Here is a 20646-nt window from a genome sequence, read left to right on the forward strand (position 1 = left end):
AGTTGCATGTTCAAGAATGGGATGTTTTTCCCTGAATAAATAAGCACCCTTAAGGAATGAAGGGCGTGTACTACTTTCTCCCAGGCTCATGCACGATGGGGGGGGGGGAGGCCAAAGTGAAGGGAGTAAATATTACAAGACTTCACCAGAAGCACCCAAAGATTGTGACCTCTGTTCAGCCTGGATTTCACAAAGAAACAAAAATCATGAATACATTCTCTCTCTCACAGCCTTCTGATAGGAACATTTATGGAACCACCCTAAGTCCTATATCCCTCTAGGCTTCTTCTCAGAATGGTTGTCTTTATATCTACTTGACTCTCTTCCATGGAGCAATTCTGAGGCCTAGGGGGATGAGTAACTGGGATCTCAGGCAGTGGGTTTAACTAGCTTTGGCAACTACAGTGGTGCCTCGCAAGACGAAAATAATCCGTTCCGCGAGTCTCTTCGTCTAGCGGTTTTTTCGTCTTGCGAAGCAACCCTATTAGCGGCTTAGTGGATTAGCGCTATTAGCGGCTAAAAGGCTATTAGCGGCTTAGAAAAAGGGGGGGGGGGGAGCGGAAAAAAAAATCGCAAGACTCGCAAGACGTTTTCATCTTGCGAAGCAAGCCCATAAGGAAAATCAACTTGCGAAGCAACTCAAAAACGGAAAACCCTTTCGTCTAGCGGGTTTTTCGTCTTGCGAGGCATTCGTCTTGCGGGGCACCACTGTATTCCTTGATGCTGCTCATGCGAGCTTCAGGAAAACAGCACAGGCTCCTTGGATGCCAAAGCACTGACAGGGAGCATCTTGATTCCGAATCTCCAATTGCTATTAGAGGGAGGAAAGTTCAAGCTGTCATCTGCCACTTGATAAGGTATATAGCTAAAGCTGATGCCTAAGCAGTTAGGAGGCTTTGTGGAAAGAGGGAGGAGAGGCCTGTTCCCCAACCATTTTATATTCCAGCATTTCCCAGTTAGCTGCTCAGATGGTGCAAACTTTTAAAAAGCTCCAGGGTCAGTCTCTGCCCTGCTCCACCCTTGGTCTGATCAAGGGGAGCTACTGCTTCTGCACCTGTTCTGTGGCCACACTTCTTTCCTTCACCTTTCTACTGCCATACCTTTACGTTTGAAACAAAGGGAGCTGCATCATATCTAGTCAGACCCCTGGCCCATCTAGCTCAGTGTAGCCTACTGACTGGTAGTGGCTCTCCAGTTTAGGAGAAGTGGTTTTCCCCTGACGTGTCTCAGGATGCCAAGATGTTAACCTGGCTTTGTGTATACAAAACAGGTGCTCTATCATTTATTCTACCTTGCCTTGCTCTAACCTTGCTTGCATCCAACCAACCTTGTCTCAGCCTAAGCTTAAAAGGAACCGAGTTTGCCATCAAGTCCCAAACAACTAAGCTAGATACTAAACCTATTTCAGATGTGAGAAGATGTGTACTTCTATAAAACCCTCAACATTTTCCATTTAAAATCAGCACACAGCAAGCAAGCTGGGCTGTGTATGTCTTACCTGCCCCCCCCCTCTCTCTCTCTCTCTGTGTGTGTGTGTGTGTGTGTGTTTGTTTTGAAAGGGGGTAAGCAGCAATTTATACTGCACCATTCATTACTGATGCTGTGTGGTTTTATGTACACACACACATATACACATATATAATCAAGAACAAAGCACCTCTGATTAAGTCTAAATTGGTCTGGCACCAAAGAGATCTTGAGACAGAGCAGAAAGCCCACCAGAAATGTCAGCTCAGTGTGTTATAGCAGTGAAAAGGGCAAATTCAGTGTAAGGTAAAGGGATTGGAGAACGGAGGTAAGCCCAAACTGGCATTTTGATGTAGAAATGTCTCCCTTGCTGTTTAATAGCCAGGGCAATCTTAGACTCCATTTGTCTCAGATTTAAGTTTCTTGGGTGATGTGGACAGATCATAACCAGGAAGAACCTCACCTTTACATTTCCCACTTCATGGAAGAGGGGTACACTTGCCTCAGTTTCAGATTTCTCCAGTAATAAGTATGTCCTGAGCCAATGCACGTGTCACACTTTTAGCTGTTCATGGGGGTAGTATCCTAGTTTTGAAAAGTCCTCTGAATGAGGCCTATGTGCATTTCTCTACCTGAATACCAAGGCATATTCCTCTCTTCCCCATTTTAAGCCTGCTTCAAGTGTGTGATGAGGAAATACTCTGTGAGTACAATATTCACTGGAAGGCCTCTGATTGTAGAATTATTAGAAAGAGAAACTTCTCTCTATCCACTCTATCTACATTGGCTCCCAGTAAGTTTCCGAGCACAATTCAAAGTGTTGGTGTTGACCTTTAAAGCCCTAAACGGCCTTGGTCCAGTATACCTGAAGGAGCGTCTCCACCCCCATCGTTCTGCCCGGACACTGAGGTCCAGCTCCGAGGGCCTTCTGGCCGTTCCCTCACTACGAGAGGTCAAGTTACAGGGAACCAGGCAGAGGGCCTTCTCGGTAGTGGCGCCCGTCCTGTGGAACGCCCTCCCATCAGATGTCAAAGTGATAAACAACTACCTGACATTCAGAAGACATCTGAAGGCAGCCCTGTTCAGGGAAGTTTTTAATATGTGACATTTTAGTGTATTTTTTATCTTTGTTGGAAGCCGCCCAGAGTGGCTGGGGAAACCCAGCCAGATGGGCGGGGTACAAATAATAAATTATTATTATTATTATTATTACTTTCTCCACATCATTTGTAATCTTACACACCTCTATCTTGTTGCTCCCCCCTTTGCTCCCATTTTCTCTGAACTATGTATTACCAAATGTTGCAACCTTTCCTCAGAGGGGAACTAGCCCTGCCCCTTGATCATCTGAGTTGCCCTTTTCTGAACCTTCTGCAGCTCTACAATATCTTTTTTGAGCTGAGGTGACCGGAACTATGGACAATATTCCAAGTGTGGTCACAACACAGATTTGTGCAATGGAAATAAAATACTGGCAGTTTTATTTTCAATCCCTTTCCTAATGACCCCTAGAATGGAATTCGCCTTTTTCACAACTGGTTCACACTGGGTCATTGTGAGTCCAAGGTCTTGCTCTGGTTTGGATTACATCAGTGTATATGTGAGTTTGGGGTGGGGTTTTTTTTTTTTTTTGTCCTAATGTGTTTCACTTTACAATGAAATGCATTTGCCATTTTAGTGCCCATTCACCCAATATGGAAAAATTGTTTCAGAGCTCCTCACAATTTATTTTAATTGTGCTGGACAATTTTGGTTATCATTAGTGGACTTGGCTATCTTGCTGCTCAGCCTATCTCCAGATCAATTATGAACAAGTGAAATTGCACAGGTCCCAATGTAGATCTGGGAGAACCATCAATTTTTCCCTACTCTCTGTTTTTGGTTTCCTAAAGATCTAATGCTCCATGAAAAGGATCTTTCTTCTTATTCCATGACTGCTAAGGTTACTCAAAAGTCTTTGGTGAGCAAATTTATCAAGAGCTTCCCCCATGACTGGAACAGGCACATCCCTAGTCTATATGAAGACAACTGAATTCGCACATTACTAATCTTCCTTCTTCAGATGGCTGACTGTCCCTCAGGTATAATTTTCTTTCCTGTCTCCCTTCTTAAAAAAGGTGTTAACGTTATTAATTCACGTTTCATTAAATGCTTGTATTCTGCTCTACTTTGCAAACTTTCAGCAGGCAAATGAACAAGCAGAGCCAATTAAAGAGGCTCAACTCCCATTTAAATCAATGGGTTACGGTATCTCTGACTGTTTCTGGATTAGGACCATTATTGTAATGCACTTAAGTTTTGTGGTGCTGCAGGTTCCTGTGTGCTGCTCTTCCTTTCCTTCTTAAGGGTGCACAGAAGACAATGTATTGCTCAATGTATGTGTAGTGAAGTATTAAAACTCTTCCACAAGGGAGACACCATTTTTGTACTTTCAAATAGAAACAGAAGCATCTTCTAAACCATCTCAAAATATTAGGTGTAAGAATTTTGGTTTCTCTTTGGAAGTACTGAATCAAAGGTGCCTCTAAGGTAGGGCTGCAATATCTGCAAATGGGCAATTAAGTTATCTTCAGTGTACACTTAAGGTCTTCTGTCCTTCTGTTCCTGCATGCAGTGCCTTTCCCTTTGTCTTCTTATCCTCTTGGGCCCAAAGGTGGGCTGCATGGCTACCGTGCCAGGATTTATAAGTGCATCACCTGACAAGCATCACCTGACAACAGACAATTTTCAAACTCTTTCAAAGAGGAAGAGAGGCACACCGTCTTCATTTCACCACTGTGCAGTTGCAATTGCTGCTGAGCGAGTCTAAAAATATTATTCCAAAGGAAGTCTCAATGCTAACGCCTTCTTTTTGCCTTGGGTCACAGGCTCCTGAATGTATCATTTCTGATGGCCAAGTGAGACCAGGTGACAATGTGTATAGTAATGTAGGAAAACAGGAGAAGCAAGCGTGCACATTTTAGCCCTCCAAGAACATACCTTCTGGGAGTGACCCAGTTCACTGTTAACCTGTTGAGGGGGATATCCAAGTGCAGGTCTGGATTTGGGTGGAAGTTATTGAAGTTATCAAATTAGTTTGGTGGATGTGACCATTTCAACCAACATGACAACCACTTGGGGTAAGACAGATGTTCAGAACACAAGGGGGTGGTGGTGGTGGAGGAGTTACAGGCAAGGACAAAGGTATACATGCAGTGCTGAGGTGCAAAAGCAGGGGAAGAGATTAAACAGAATTTTCTGAAAAGGACAAGTCAATTCTTTGTCTCAGTGGTTTCTCCTCACTGCCATCTTCACTTTTTTTAAAGGTACTCACATCTTACACATATGTGTTTCACTTTCCAAACACTACCAAAAAAATGCGAGCCTCCATTCATTTTCTGGGCACTATGATACACGCACTTTCAAAAAATGCGTTTCAGAAAACACTGGGAGCAGCCCTAAAGCCAGCAAAGGGCACAGAACCTCCTCCCTTCAGCTGTTTGAGAAACACCCTGCCAGTTAACTTATAGTACCTTCACAGACCTGAAGCAGCAAGAGCAATAAAGCAGAGATTGCCTGAGACTGGGGAGAGAGAGCACCAGCGAACATACCTTCTTGTGCACAACAGAGGAAGTGGAATTAATGGTGCTCTCGTCGTCATGCATCATGACCAGCTCAGAGCTGCTCTCATCCATGACCTCCTGTATGCTGTTGACACTGCTGTTCTGACTGCCTGTGCTCACAGACATGCTGGGGATAGAGTGGTTGCTGCCCAGACTGTCCATCTTCCTATTCAGGTTTGTCCCATGCTCACTCTCCTATAAGACAAGGGGCAGGAGGGTTAAAAAAAAAGAGAGAGAGAGAGAAGTATATGCACCACAGGAGGCAAGACTCCAACACACACTTCTGCAGTGGCAAGTGTGAAGGATCGTTTTCATATTTCATTAGTAATTTTTCTCTCTCATCAGATGTGATGGTGGCATTGAGGCAGTTTGCACTGAGGAGGTACCCTTCCTAATACACGCTTTCCAGATAATCTTTCCTGCCCACTGAATCTTTTTGTCATTCTTGCTCTTTTTAAAAAGTATTGTGGCTACGCCACCACGCAGTACAGTTACCCCAAAGCAAAGCTGTGTCACTGCCACACCTGAACTGAAAATCACAGGCTTTTATTTCTTAATGCACTGTGGCCTTGTTGTGCCCCAAGAATGCTGCCTTGTCATCCCTGTGGGTTCTACACAGTGGAGTCTAAAAGCAGAGATGGCCTTCCTAGTTTGTTCTTTCAACACTGTGCATGGCGGCAAGGTCTGATCAAGTCTGTAAAAGCATGTGCACAAATGTGCACCTCTGATATACATGGTTAAATTTGTGCATACAAGCACGGGCAAGACCTAAAAGAAAAGGTGATGGTGGGGAAATCCTTTTCCTAAGAGATTGCAGAGGGCAATATCATGCAAAAATGGAAGTTGGAAAGAGGTCTACATAGTGAATATGTAGGCATGCAAGTTATTGTTATTGTTTTTTAAAACAATAATAAAATGGAGGAAGGGGAAAGGTAAGGGTTGGAATGGAGTGAGATGAGATGGAAAACACTGGACCTAACAATCATTGCTATCAATTAGGAACAACTTGGTAGGACGCCCCTCTTTTGTTAAATACAAATGTTTGCATCAAATAACAAACAGGTCACAGTATTGAGTACAGACCAACAAAGCCAAGAACTGGCAGTGAGGACATAACTCTTCATATTTCAAACTGCAGTATCATAGCAATTTGCTATGGGCTTTAAATGAACAGTGCTCCAGTTTTTCATTCTTGTACTTGTCTACCATTTGAAAAATCCCAATGGTGAGGCCTAACCTTTATTGGTTTCAGAGATCTGGGATGCAGGGTCTAAAGCAGAAAAGATTATGCTGGCAGGAATCTTTCTCTGGATTCACCACCTTGGTTCCCCCCATTTTTCTGGGAGAAAAAAACAAAGGAAAAACTACAACTCTGACCCTAGAAGTACCTACCTTACTTGACATATGATGATTAGTGAGCTAGTGTATTGATTTCATTTGTAAATTTAAGATTCTTGTAGTGCCAAAACCCCCACTTTGCATTAGTTAAAGCACTCTTTGCCAAACAGTTGCATATTTTCAGAAATTGTCCTAGCTTACCTTCATTTTCAATTGCCTCCAATGGTACCATCAGGGAACAAAACCTGCAGGTTTTATTTACTAAAATCCATCACCTTCATCATCACATGTAGTAGCACTGTGATATATACCTGTATTAATCCAGGGGTGGGTGAATACCCGCAAGGGGAAACAGAACTCAACAAAATTGGGGGGAAAGCAAGGGGGTACAGAGAAAGAAGGTGAATGTTCACACAATCTCGTTTTCTTGCAGGTGAGGAATCTACTCTGCAGAAACTGCTGGTTTCAGTACTAGTACTGGAACTGGTGAATACTTAGTGCAGTCCTACATGAAACCTGAGTGTGTGTTTCTTAAAGAGTTGGCATGTGCAAGCCTGTAACAGAGAAAACAGTGCATACAAGTACAAAAAAAGTTACAGGTCTAAAGGAAATTATATTTTAAAGAAAATGCACACAGGCAACCTTAGCTTTCCATTTCCTGCTAAGCACATACTTGTCATTTTCTCAACATATTTTGCAGAAGTTCCCTTTCTGCACATTTCAGAAAGTTCAGCCCCCCCTTATAAAAAAAAACAAACACCCTTTAAGATTATGCACATCATGTGCCACAGGGTGGGGAGGAAGCGGTGGTCACAGATGGGAGCATTTCCTCCAATATTTACAGAGCCCTGGGAAAAACGTTAACTCACAAATATATTATCTGAAGAGCGTCAACAATTTTAAGCCGTTATGCAGCCTTAGAAAAAAATATTGGACTTGTACAGCTGAAACAGTCACACGTGCGCTGACTGCATGGGGGTGCTTTGACATGCCCAGTAACGCTCAATTTCACGTGCAGCACACAGTTATTGTTTGGAGGGCTAAAGATCAATATTGTTTGGACCATCCCAAAGGTATGTCTTGGGTGAGGGCAACTCGTACTAAGAAAACGGTTTATTGATGCTTCTCCGCAATCTACCTTCCACCACTTCAGCCCTCTCTACATCCCTGCCATGTGCAATATAAATCTGAGGAGGGAAGGAAGCCCTTTTCAGTCTGAGGGGTGCATTTGCTCACTGGCATCCTTTTGTCAGAGAAATGGCCAAGCCAAGAGTCTTTTCTTTCAACCATAGGTGATGCTCCGGCCATACAAGAGCAAAAGCCAGAGGATTCTGCCCATAGACCACTCCCCTCCATCCTGGTAAGCAAGAGGCAGGGTCACAGTTCAGAGGCACATACTGTACCAGCCAGGCAAAAGTGGTTGAGGCTGTGGAGAGAGCGAGGTATAAACTGGGGAGTGACAAGAGGCAGCCAGAGCTGTCTTGAGGGCTACGTTCAGTCCCCATGCCTGAAGTTCCCTACCGCGGACATGAATTGAGGACTTGGGCATCAGTGTTTCCATTTATTTTGTAGGCCACTCTTGAGTTTGAATGCTTGAATTGAACACCTTCACTGGCCTTTTCCTGAGGACCAAACCACATGTTACCTTAAAACATGTCATTAAGCAACTGCATGCTTGTTTTTCTCTTTGCTAAAACAGCAGCCACGGAAGGCTCGATCAGGATCAGGACTACAATGTAGTAAGGAGGGTTTACCCTTTGCCTCATCATAATCCTCCTGATGCAATGCAAACAAATGACATCTCCAGTGCTATAGGAGATGGGGGAAAGTGTCCTCTCCCAGTAGATTAATGATCTGGAAAGAAATGCTCTGATTGTAGCCAGATTTCAGTGACAACATGAAACTTCTCGAGGGCTGGATTGTGTTTGGCTGTGTAGGAGACCATGGAATTGGGAGCTTCCGGGGTGGTGGTGGAAGTGATTCACAAGTTCCTGCTACTGCTGCTCATCATCAATGAGTGACCTAGTATTATGAGCAAGCGTTAAGACTGACTGACTGACCCACCGTCTCCATCCATATTCTTCATAAAAGACTATAGAGTTGGTTTCCTTTAATGTTTTCAAGAAAAGACTGGCCAAGCACCTATTGGAGATGGTTTAGGTATACAACCTGGTGATGGTGCAAAGTTGGTTGGCCTTTCAGTGTTGCAGTTCTACGTTTCAGGATCTTTTGGGGGGGATTGAGAAGTGGGGACAGAGAAGGTGCCTGCTCACAAGCAAAGCACCTATATGTTGGGCTGAGAACTAGAAATATATATATATAGTGGTTACTATAAGAGTCTTGGTCCAACCCTCTGCCCAGCAAACAAACCTACAAGTGTAGTTTTGGCAGCAAGCATATAAATGGAAAGTGGAAACCCTGCCTAACTTAATCACAGCACAGTAATAAGTTTGCTGACAGTTTCACTTGTAATGGGAAACAATGGTTTTTTATATGTTTTCCACATTGGCACCGCATCTTTCTAGGTTTTGTATGCCTCAGCGCATTTAGGTTTCAGTTACCTGAGAGACCGTCTACCCCGGTATATATAGACCTGTAAGATCTCTCATATCTTCTGAGAAATTCTACTCATGGAATCACACCCTACAGAATATCACAGGGTGGTGGCCTGAAAACAGGCATATTCTGCTGCCTTTCCTCTGCTATGCAGTGCTCTTTCCTCTGTCATATGCAAAGCAGCCGCCATCAGTTGCTTCAGACATCTTGTAAAGGCTTATTGTTTTGCTCAGGCCTTCCCTGACCCATAAGATTTGGGTCCCAATTTATGTGCACGAATTCCCCTGAATCTCTTTTTACTTGCTCTGATGTTTTTATACTGTTTTATTCATTTTAGGCTGCATTTTTGTTTTAATGTATTTTGTTTTTATGTTGTACACAGCCTAGAATATTTTAAAATGGTAAGCAGAAATGCTCCAAAATTAAAATATATATATAAACGTTAGGCCATGGCTTGCTTGCTTTGGTGCTGACTTTATAAACAGAGCCTGGCCATTAAATGCTGTATGGCAAAATTTACTTCTATACTCAGGACCGCTATCTTGATAATTAAATGGCCTAAGGTTGAACTTCCCTAGTATAGGCTTCCCAAGAGCCTTATCAACGCCCTAAAACTTTCGTTTTAGAAGGTGTTTAATTCTGTGCTGGGCCAAGTTAAAATGCTCCTACTATTGCATATCCAAATTTAAACTTCTGCCTTTTCAAATTAAGGCCACGAAAGTAACTTAACTCACAAACACACGCAAAGCTATCATCATTGTTGAAAGCACCCCTGGAATCAAGTAGCAACTAAATGTGTTCTCTTAGCAACACTGCTAAGAGTGTTACTGCTAAGAGTGTAACACTGCTAATACTGAATGATTTTTTTGCCCAATTCCTCTACTTTGGGGGCTCATCCTTCTTACTAGATTTCAGAATTTTCTTTGAGAGCAGAGGTAAAGGTAAAGGTACCCCTGCCCGTACGGGCCAGTCTTGACAGACTCTAGGGTTGTGCGCCTATCTCACTCAAGAGGCCGGGGGCCAGCGCTGTCCGGAGACACATCCGGGTCACGTGGCCAGCGTGACATCGCTGCTCTAGCGAGCCAGAGCCGCACACGGAAACGCCGTTTACCTTCCCGCTAGTAAGCGGTCCCTATTTATCTACTTGCACTCGGAGGTGCTTTCGAACTGCTAGGTTGGCAGGCGCTGGGACCGAGCAACGGGAGCGCACCCTGCCGCGGGGATTCGAACCGCCGACCTTTCGATCAGCAAGCCCTAGGCGCTGAGGCTTTTACCCACAGCGCCACCTGCGTCCCTGAGAGCAGAGGTACTTTTATTCAATAGCAGCAATGGCCTGTTTCGTCAGCTGGGGAGTCAGCAGGCCCAAGGTTATGACATCACCTCCTCTCCCAAGTGGGCTCAGCCTCAGAAAAACCTAGCCCCTCACAGTCTAAAGAATTTGACAGCCACTTCTCCCCCAGCCTGGAGAAACTCTTAGCACTGGAAAATGGGCAGATTGCTTCAGAGTCTCCTGTTCCTCCATGAGAAGGGAGCAGAAGCACTCCGTAGGCTAACAGTTGCCCATTTTTGTTCTACAGCCAAGGGCAGGACACCTGTTTCATCCCGAGGGTTGCGCTGGCTCATGGGCAACCTTCCAGGCACTGCATGCCAGAGCAAAAAAGTGAGCAGAGCAACAGATGTGACTCTGACAGCAGGCTACATCCTAGCCACACAAAAACCCGAGGGTTTTTACATATACCTTTCTCCATCCAGGTGCTAAAGTAGTATCATCATCGTTCAAGGACACATTCTAGTCCGACAAAGATGCAGCAAAGAGATGGTGAAGGGTGTGGGTCTAGGAAATAGTTCCAAGGGCCAATAAGACAAGGACTGCATTCAGCCACCAGGCCTAAGGTCCCCCACATTCTGGTCCTATGGCAAGTAGGGGCCATTGCCTCAAAATACAGCGAGTCCAGTAAGATCAGGAGAATGGGCCTGTGGGGACTCAAACACCAGATGGAGCTGAGGAGCTCTCGCCATGCTTTTGCGCATGGCCTGACCAGTTTAAGGACATAAGAGACCACTAGATCAGGCCAGTGGTCCATCTGGTGCAGCATCCTGCTCTCACAGTCACAAACCAGAAGTCCCCATGGGAAGCCCTCAAGCACAACAGGTCTCCCCCCTCCTGCGACATCCAACAACTGGTGTTGAGAAGCATTACAGCGTCTGACAGTTTAGCAGAGACCGTGATATATCTTCTTTGGATATTTCCCACTTAACCAACTTCCAGTCTCATCCACAGAGTTATCAATCTACTTATCTGGCCCCCAGTCTGTTGGACCCATCCTTCAATATACACTTTAGCCTGCCTTGGTCTTGCTTGGTTTTCTCAATAAAGTTAACACATTCAGACGGAGTTGGCCCTATGCCTCATGTACTCTAGAGCAGAATAGAAAGGTGGGCAATCCTCTGTTGAGAATAAAGGTGGTTAGGGGGTCTGCTACCTCCTCAGACTAATGGTGAGGCTTCAAATTATTCTTTTTCCATAGACCTGGTGGAACACTCCACCCTCTTCAGACACTTAATTTCAGAAACCTAGAGGAAAATATCATGGTCCAGAAATAAGATACAATTGATTCCTGTTCACAACAAAATTCAGCAAGTCATGCCTGTGAAAAGGGGGTTGGGTAGGGCCATGTGTGGTACAGGGGTCATTATTACCAATCACCGGTATAGATAAACTTGATACCTCCTCCTCTTCCTGAGACTCATTCAGAGGGCCATTGTGGGCCTCTTGGAAAAGGATTTTCTTCATTTTTCGGTACTGAAGGTTATCCAGTTCTCGCACAGCGTCCTTCGTTCTTTGAATCAAGTCTATTAGAACCCGGGGCGGTCGCTCACAGCGAACAAACTCATGCTGGTTTTAGAAGGAGACAGAAGCACTCTAGGTTAGAAAAGGTAAAACCCCACAAAAACGACACACGTGTTCTCAGCAAAATAAAAAATATATATTTAAAATAAATAAAAATAAAAATTGTGCACATTGCGAAGGTCACCTTTTTATATTTCAGTTAAGAACATTAAATTGGAGTGACTAAATGTGGTTGAAAAATAAAGTTCCTTTTTTAAAAAAAGGGATACCCCATATTTTTAAAAGACGTGTGTTCAGGGTAGATGGCATTATGGTGAGCTTTCCTGCACACCTGAATTCCAGCAATAAATAATAGTGCCGCCACCCCCCCCCCCCGTGTTTTCAAAAAGGAAGTGGCTGTACAATAAAATAAAAAAGAAGGCAAAGCTCCCCAAGGAGGCACAAATAATTCCCAGAATTTCTCAATTGCCACTATGACCTTTCCCAGCCCACTTACAGTGAGTATCATTAAGACATACTAATTGGAGACCAATCAGCTCCAATAGACCACCCTTCACGACAGCCCTTTACAGCACCACTGGCACATTAGGTTAAATGACAACCAGGGATCTCAGTTATGCAGAGTGGATCCACAACCATGCAGTGCTGACTGGGGAAGCACTTTGCTACTGAGCAGTAAAGTGGATATGCTGGATCCCCTAAGTCATCCCCTCAGTCCTCCAATCTACCCTCACCTGCAACTCATCTCTAGCACCATGGCACATACTTGCCTTCTCTCCCTCTAAACTCATCTCCAACCTTAAACAACTTCAACCTGTTTATTGGTAGTTGCAGCAAAACTGCCATTATTATTATTATTTTTTAAAGTGTTTCTGGGGGCACACCTGAGGGTTAAGCGAGAAGGCAAATGCTCTCTAAAACAACTCCCCCCCCCCAACCTGGTGCCCTCCATAGGTTTTGGAGCACATTTCCAATCAGCCCAGCTAATAATGGTCAGGGGGGCGGGAATCGTAGTCCAAAACAAGCGGCGGGCATCAGGCCGAGGAAGGCTATACCAAGGAATTCCGAATATGCAAGTTGGGCGTTTCCCTGCACAGCACCTACCAGACCCAAATTAAGCCACACGGAAACTGTCCTTGATTTCCCCCTTCACACTACAGAAAGTTCACACATAGCCCAACAGAAATCCGAAAAGTTACCCGCAATAGTTCTGCCGACGATGGTCTTTCCTGAGGTATTTTCTGCAAGCAGTAATCAACAAATCCCCTAAAAGAGTTCGTCCTGAGTATAGGAACAGAGAAGTCACGAGAATAAATTTAGATTTGGGGAGGTAAGGGGAAAGCAAGACAAAGAAAGCCATCAAGCCTGTCACCCCGCCATCACAAGTTATACTCAGTACAGTCAAGTGTGGTGCAACAGATAAAAGGAATACTGGATTTCAGGTGTGAGGAACACAGGTTTAAATCACTGGGCAGCAAGGAGGTTTTAGTGGGCAGTTGCAGGCAAACAACCGTCAGCCTAATCTAATCTCTCTCATGGGGCTTTTGAAAGAAAAAATGAACTGTATTCTGAAGTCTTGAATAGTGCAGGAAAAAGTTTCCTTCTAAATGCCAATTTAAAAGCGCACAGTCTCCGGCGCAGTTTTCGGTAGCCTGAGTGGCTTTCCAATGTTATAGCTGCCACACAGAACAGCCACCATGGGGAAGCTTGCAGACCACATGGTGCAACTGAAGCATCAGCCCCAAGCAGAAGCTCTTGTATTAAGACCCTGCTACCTGACCTCTCCCAAGCACAAGGTGAGGTCACAATATTGATAGCACACAGATCTTTGAAAGCTGTCGGATAAAGGCAGTAACTGACAAAACACGCCAATCTGACCCACAGCATGGTATTCATCTCAGATGCATTCAGCTTGCTGTACAAATTTTTATTAGTATTAAGATGGAGGTCCAAATATTCCCAGAGAGACACTCCACACTATGTACAGCAATTGCATGGCAAGTTATTTGGAAACACTCGTTCGGTTTCAGAATGAAAAGGCAGAACTTTGAGCACAAGACATTTCATTGTAACTGACAATTACACAAAGAGACATCATGGACAACAGGCAAGTACATTTCCTGGAAAATGGACAACATTTGCAACATTCTGGAGCAAATTATAATATATGGTTATATGTCTTTTACTTTTTGTTGTAATATGTGTGGGTTGTTATTGTTTTAAGTTTAACTAGGGTGGCTAAACTTTTTTCAGCCCAAGGCCAGAAGTGGGTGTGACCACAAACACACACAGCTCCCACCCCACAGCTGATCCATCACTCTGGTGACCAAGGAGCAGGCAATTTATATCCCTATCAGGGCTCTGTCCACCTCTGCACTGGGTCTTCCTTAATTTCCTTGATCTTTTTGCTGCTGGCTTGAGGGGGATGAAACAGGACTCTGGGCTACGGGTTAGCATATATATTGTGGATTAACATATTTGCATTTTCTCCTTCAATTGAATGAAGTGGCAATTTGAATTTGCCACAGGTGCACTATTTCTTACAGTCAACATGTAAAATGAACAATAGGTGTGGCCCACAGGGATGCAGCACAGCTGAGTGGTACAGAACATGCCGTCCTCGCAGAAGGTCCTGGTTCCATCTGTGTTGTCTCCAGTTAAAAGAATTGTGTAGCAAATGACAGGCAGTGATCCATTCACCCTAAGGGACCAGCCTCCACTGGACAGAATATAGTTTTCTGGGGGCTCATCAGCCTGTGCACACATAAAGGTAAAGGTATAGGGACCCCTGACCATTAGGTCCAGTCATGGCCGACTCTGGGGTTGCGGCGCTCATCTCGCTTTATTGGCCGAGGGAGCCGGCGTACAGCTTCCGGGTCATGTGGCCAGTATGACTAAGCCACTTCTGGCGAACCAGAGCAGCGCACGGAAATGCCGTTTACCTTCCCGCTGGAGCTGTACCTATTTATCTACTTGCACTTTGATGTGCTTTTGAACTGCTAGGCTGGCAGGAGCGGGGACCGAGCAACGGGAGCTCACCCCGTCGCAGGGATTCGAACCGCTGACCTTCTGATCGGCAAGCCCTAGGCTCTGTGGTTTAACCCACAGCGCCACCTGCATCCCATATGCATACATACACTGGAATTTTAATATACAATTCCATCGTTCATGATCCACGCATTTGCTGCAGGAAACATCAATTTGAGGCAAGCATGACTGGCACATAAAATGTGAAGACACCAAGCGGTGTTTCCTCCACATTCTCATCAACACTTTATCCACATGCTCGCATTCATTGTCACATACCAGGCAGGAACAGGATCTCTTCTTTCAAACCAGAAGAAATGGTGGCTGGGGGGCAGCCATTCCACCAACGGGGAAGATGGGGAGCAGAGCTCACTCCCTCAGCTCTGCTATGACAGGCCAGCTCCCCTCCCTCAAGTTTCACTTGGAAACAATCCCTTCCATCAAACTGCCTCAGCAGGCAAGTTGGGAAGTAGGGCTAATACCATCAGATTTACTGAAAGCCTGGCTCCATTGGGCACCTTCTGGTCCTGCAACCTGGTCACTCTAAGAACAACCATTTAAGTAACAGTGCCTGAGTTTGATCTCTCCCCATCCCACTCTTCCTCCCTTTCCCTTTTCCTTTGTGAGTCATGCTTTTCCAGATTGTAAACCTGCAGGGGCAGGGACTGCCTTGTTTTAATTGTTAAGTCACTCTGGGAGCCTTTTTTGGCTAAAGAGTAGGGTACGTGTGCTCTAAATAAACAAATGAATAAATAAATAAATAAGGATCTTCAAAATCAGGAGTAGACTGCAGATGGCATCTCTTACCATTCATTTGACTGTAGGGTAGGGGAGTCGTTCTGGGCTATGTGATATAAGGCACTCATAGCATTCATATTGAAGAGGGGTGGTTTCCGTTCCGCTGCAAGGAGAGGGAAAGGAAGTAGTGAGAAAAAATAGAGTACATAAGTCCAGTGGCACCCAGGAATACAATTTTGTTGAAATACGGCATCCTTTCATAAAAGACTTTGGCAAATTAACGATTGATCTGTTCTGGAGGGTAGAGCAGAGAGAGTTGGGATTTTGTTTTTGTATATATTTTTTATAAAATGTGGAGTGGGAAGGCTTCTATTAGGGGCATTCTGCAACCAAGCGGATGAAAAGTTCGCCCATTGATGTATTGCCCAGACTCTTCAGTAATGGGGATAGCACGGGTTTTTTTAGCCTCTATCCTTAGCTTATGTGCACAAGCTGCGGATAGACATAAGTAAGTGCAGGTAAGGAATATGAACAAAAAGAAATTGTACCAAGGTAACATATTTAAAAAATATATCAAGTGAAGTTTAATTCTGTGATCTGTATAGATGCTATATGCATACAATTCCTTAATTCTCTGTACTTTTCCGTCTATAAGACACCCCCCTTTTTGGGGGGACTCAAATTTAAGAAAATGGGGGCGAGAGAGATGGCTCAGAGTTGAGTTTTTTTGAGGAGGATTGCCAGAGTTTTACAGCTTGAGGGGGGGTTTGCCAAAAATCACTCACACACAGCATCAACGCTGACAATCACCAGCAGCTGACAATCGCCCACTTGCCACAGAGACAGCCAATGGCAAACAGACCCTTCACCAGCATTAAAAATTCTTACCCGGCTGAGAAAAGCCGTCCGCTGGCAATCGCGCGCGTCCCAGAACAGCCACCGCCAATCACGGCAGCGACAGCCAATCAACAGCAGTGTTTGCTGCAGGAGCCAATCACCAACCCAATTAGAGAAGCAGCAGCCAATCCAAAGCATCCCTTCTAGCAGCTCCTGCTTATAGCTGCAGCCAATCACCCGTCCACCCCATTCACTATCTATGTATAAGATGAGGCAAGTTTTTGAACATAATTTTAGAGTAAAAAAGCCTTGTCTTATACACGGAAAAGTACGGTATATAATTTATTTATTGGGCTTCCATCAGTCATAGATATAAACCATGCAGGGACTCCTGTCTACTGATAGTACCACTCATGTGCCCCTGCTACCACCTTTGCTGCTGAGATTTCACTAAGTATTGCCCACGCAATCCTTTGAGGTCCTACTCCAGGTGTGCCTGTCTTTCAAAGCCAAGAAGGCAGCAACCTGGGACAGGGCCTTTTTTACAGCAGCACCGTGTGGGCCTGTGGAATTCCTTCTGCCCAATTCTTGTTTCTTCTTCTATTTTTTATAGACAGACACAGGGGCCTCCCTACAATAAAAGTGCAGCAGAGTATGAACAAATTAAGGACTACAATAAAAAGGAACACTTCGTAGAATAAAATGAGATGCAATGATAAAAGAACCTTAAGTAAAAAAAACAAACAAAAATAAAGAAGTGAAGAAGAAAATCCTGTTTTGAGCTCTGAGGTTTAAGGGCCATAGAAGCAAAAATACTTGAAAGATATGGGAAAATAAAGAAACACTTGGTGCTATCTATCTATCTATCTATCTATCTATCTATCTATCTATCTATCTATCTGAATTGGACTCCCAGAAATAGACTGGGAGAGTCAGTGAAGCTGATAAAATGCTGGCATCATAGGTTCAGAGGGGCCTATCCAATTTAGCAGTCTCATAGCCATATTCTGCACCAACTGAGGTTTCTGGTCAGTTCTCAAAAGAAGCCCTGCAAATAACACAGTAATTCCAAAAGGAATGTTTTCAGGTATCAATGCATTTTATTTTTTTTACTTTCCTAGGCGCTGGCGATACTTCAGTTTTATTTTGGTCTGTTGTAATACTCCTCCTGATTGTCATTACATTGTTGTAGGTTGTGAAATTTTGCTTTGCTTTACTGGACTGTGTTTTTTGTTTGCTTTCATTTTGGGAACTTCACTGTGGAATTTTTCCAAGTTGAAAGGTAAGGTATATTTTTGTTTTAACCGATAAAACAAATAAGCCCCTCTTAAGCCATAAGGTATATATTTTGCTGGGGGTGGGTGGGGTTGTTTAAAAACTGAAGTTCTACAGAGAGTAAGTTGTGTGTTTTGCTTTGAGATTCTGGTGTACTGAATGTTTTTATTTTATTTCTGTTCTACTGACTGTAATAAATAATAATAAATGATAAATAATAAATAAAATATGATAATGATAATGATAATGATAATGATAATGATGCCATCTATCTGACTGGGTTGCCTCAGCCACCCTGAGTTGTTTCCATCAAATTAATGGTGAACAAAGTACGCTGTGTGCCCACACCAATGGCAGGACACACATGTGGTCCTGAAACCTCTCTCCTGACTTAGCGCACAACTAATTTATATAAAAAAAATCTTGTATACAGCAATTCCATTAAAAATATAAAAGTGTTTGCAACAAATATCTATGCAATAAAAACCATGTAAAGATCTGAAGTCATACAATTACAGAAAATGTTTTCTCAATTGTTGTCAATCTCAATTGTTTGCTTAAGCCTGGCAGCATAGAGATGTTTTCAGCAAACCTTTAAAGGTTAAAATGCATGGCGCCTGATGAATCCCTATTGGAAGAGCATTCCATAGGACTGGGCTGATGACCCTAAAAGTTTGGCGAAAATCCTGTTTATATGCCTGCTTATATTTGGTTTTTTCCTGATCATAGTCAGGATCGAGAGAGCTTTGCAATAATTAGCTAACCAAGCAACCCACAAATTTTGCAGCCAGACAATCTGCAAAAATGCAACAAGCAAACCTAAACTGTACAAAGGAAGTAAATTAGCATATTTGGTATAATTTATAAAGCATGGGGAGGAGGCAAGCGGCTCTGCAGCTTCCTCAAAGCTCCAGCCTCTAATGATAACTGCTACAAGTCTTTTTAAGACCCTTCTCCAGCTTCTAAGAATTTACCAAGGACTGGATATTGATTGCACAGAAAGTAAGCAGAGTTACTCAAGATGTTAAGTTCTACAACTGGCATCAAAGTACATGTGCCCACAGTATGAATGCAGAAACCATTTTGCCCCCAATTATAATTTCCATCATTCAGAACTCACTTTGTTTGCTCTGGCTACTGTAGCAAAATGACTAGCTTTACTTCCCTGTCTTAGTCTCCACACCCCCAGAAACTACAGAAATGCCACAGTATAATCATAGATGGCCACTTGAGAGCCCATGGGCTGAATCTGACTCCTGGAAACCCTACTGAATCGAAGTGTGGAAGAAATAGGCTGCCTGTTTCATTTGGTGCTGAGAATCTTTACAAGGTATCAGAGAGGTTGAAAATATATGCGGCCATGTTACTCACCTAACTCTATGCATGTGATTCCAAGAGACCAAACATCTACCTTTCCATCATACTGTCCTTCATCCATAGCTAGGATTACTTCAGGGGCCATCCTACCATGCAGGGATACAAAGAGTGCAGATTACGCAACACAAAAGCAAAATAAACACACCACAAGGGGTGGGGTACAATTTCCCCCCACACCCTCCAAGTTATCATCACCAGCACAGCCCCGGAACTTAAAATAATCAGCATGGAGCAAAACTAAGCCATGCTGGGGGGGAAATAACACTAGCCTGCTTAGGAAAAAAACAAAAACTTCCTCCAGAGGTGATGGTAAGGGAGTATGAGAAGAGCAAAACAAAGGAAAAAGAAAAAGGACAACCTAATGAGTCTGCAACATGCTGGCAGATGGGCGACCCACACCAACCTCAGTGGCATTGTACCTGGAGTCAGCCAGCAGGGGCTGAAAGGGTCCTAAGGCATCAATTTCAGTCTCACCAGAGACGGTGAGTTTTCCCATTGATACACCAACAGTGTTTTCCTGGAGATGCTCAGCCTGGGAGTGCAGCTATGAAAGAAACAAGGGGATCTGGAGCACAGTGGGGAAAGGCGGGGTCTAAGATAAAAAAGGGGGGTAACAAGGCAAGACAGCAGGGAAATCCACACTAGGGACACAACTACACTGCTGGCTTTGGAGAGGGAATACATACATAAACACATACACATACACATAGAATGCACACATAGAGCTCCTGCAGTCTATGTGCCCCGCAACCCAAACACAGCTTCATGGAGTTGCTTAATATTTATCTATGCAAGAGGTGTCCTTGGTTAGATTCTAGTTTTGCAGACAATTAACAAAGCAAGAGATGGAGAGCAGAAAGTCACCTGGACCAGGGCCGGATTTAGGTTTGATGAGGCCCTAAGCTACTGAAGGTAATGGGGGCCCTTTATATGTCCAGCTGTCCTTTGTCAACAACAAATTGTTGCTGTTTTTTGTGTTGAATATATGCTATATGGTAATTTATGGACCCAATAGGTATCTAAAGCCTTTTGCACATAACAAAATACGTATTTTATTAAAGTAATTGTTGAACTGAAATACAATTAAGAAGAAGTATATTAATAGTGAAATATAATTAAGATGTATATTAATAGTGGAATAATTATTAAGCTCTAACTTAAAATCCACATCCAGTTTTTTTCCCCTTTAATTTTTGTGGGGGCCTCCAAGAGAGTGGGGCCCTAAACTATAGCTTGTTTAGCTTATACGTAAATCCGGCACTGACCTGGACACATTCTAAGGGACAAGGAAAACCCAACTCTAACGGTCCCCAGCCAAGTGGAGGTGCTCATGTAACTGAGAGTTGCCTCATTTGCATGTCACCTGAAACCACTGTTGGGCTTAACTATGACTTAAAAGACGAATGTGTGGCATGCAGGTGCACGAGGAGAAAATTGCAGCTGCTTTTGCTCCTCCGTTGTTCCTATGCTATCAGGAGGTAAGCTTTGTTTTGGCTTAGTGTTACATCTGTGCCTGGGCTCATGGTTCGTCTCTCCCCAAACAAACCAGGATCTGTAAACCAATAAGAAACTTTGCTT

General features: G+C 43.8%; 1 protein-coding gene across 5 annotated transcripts in view; it reads right to left on the reverse strand.

Moving 5' to 3' along the window:
- The window catches only part of TAOK3 (TAO kinase 3), a 119000-nt gene that overhangs the window by 51128 nt on the left and 47226 nt on the right, over positions 1-20646 (reverse strand). For 2 of the 5 annotated variants that reach the window (XM_028709529.2, XM_028709530.2), the window contains exons 9-13: positions 19063-19154; positions 15649-15742; positions 13014-13095; positions 11671-11859; positions 5058-5264 (exon numbers count right to left, since the gene is read on the reverse strand). In XM_028709529.2, the coding sequence (XP_028565362.2) occupies positions 5058-5264; positions 11671-11859; positions 13014-13095; positions 15649-15742; positions 19063-19154 (664 nt within the window). Of the gene's footprint in view, positions 1-5057; positions 5265-6608; positions 9849-11670; positions 11860-13013; positions 13096-15648; positions 15743-19062; positions 19155-20646 lie in introns of those variants that run through there. The other 3 variants (XM_028709533.2, XM_028709534.2, XM_028709535.2) reach the window with 3 other exon arrangements.

The sequence above is a fragment of the Podarcis muralis genome, chromosome 16, assembly GCF_964188315.1.
Source record: "Podarcis muralis chromosome 16, rPodMur119.hap1.1, whole genome shotgun sequence".
Lineage (NCBI taxonomy): Eukaryota > Metazoa > Chordata > Lepidosauria > Squamata > Lacertidae > Podarcis > Podarcis muralis.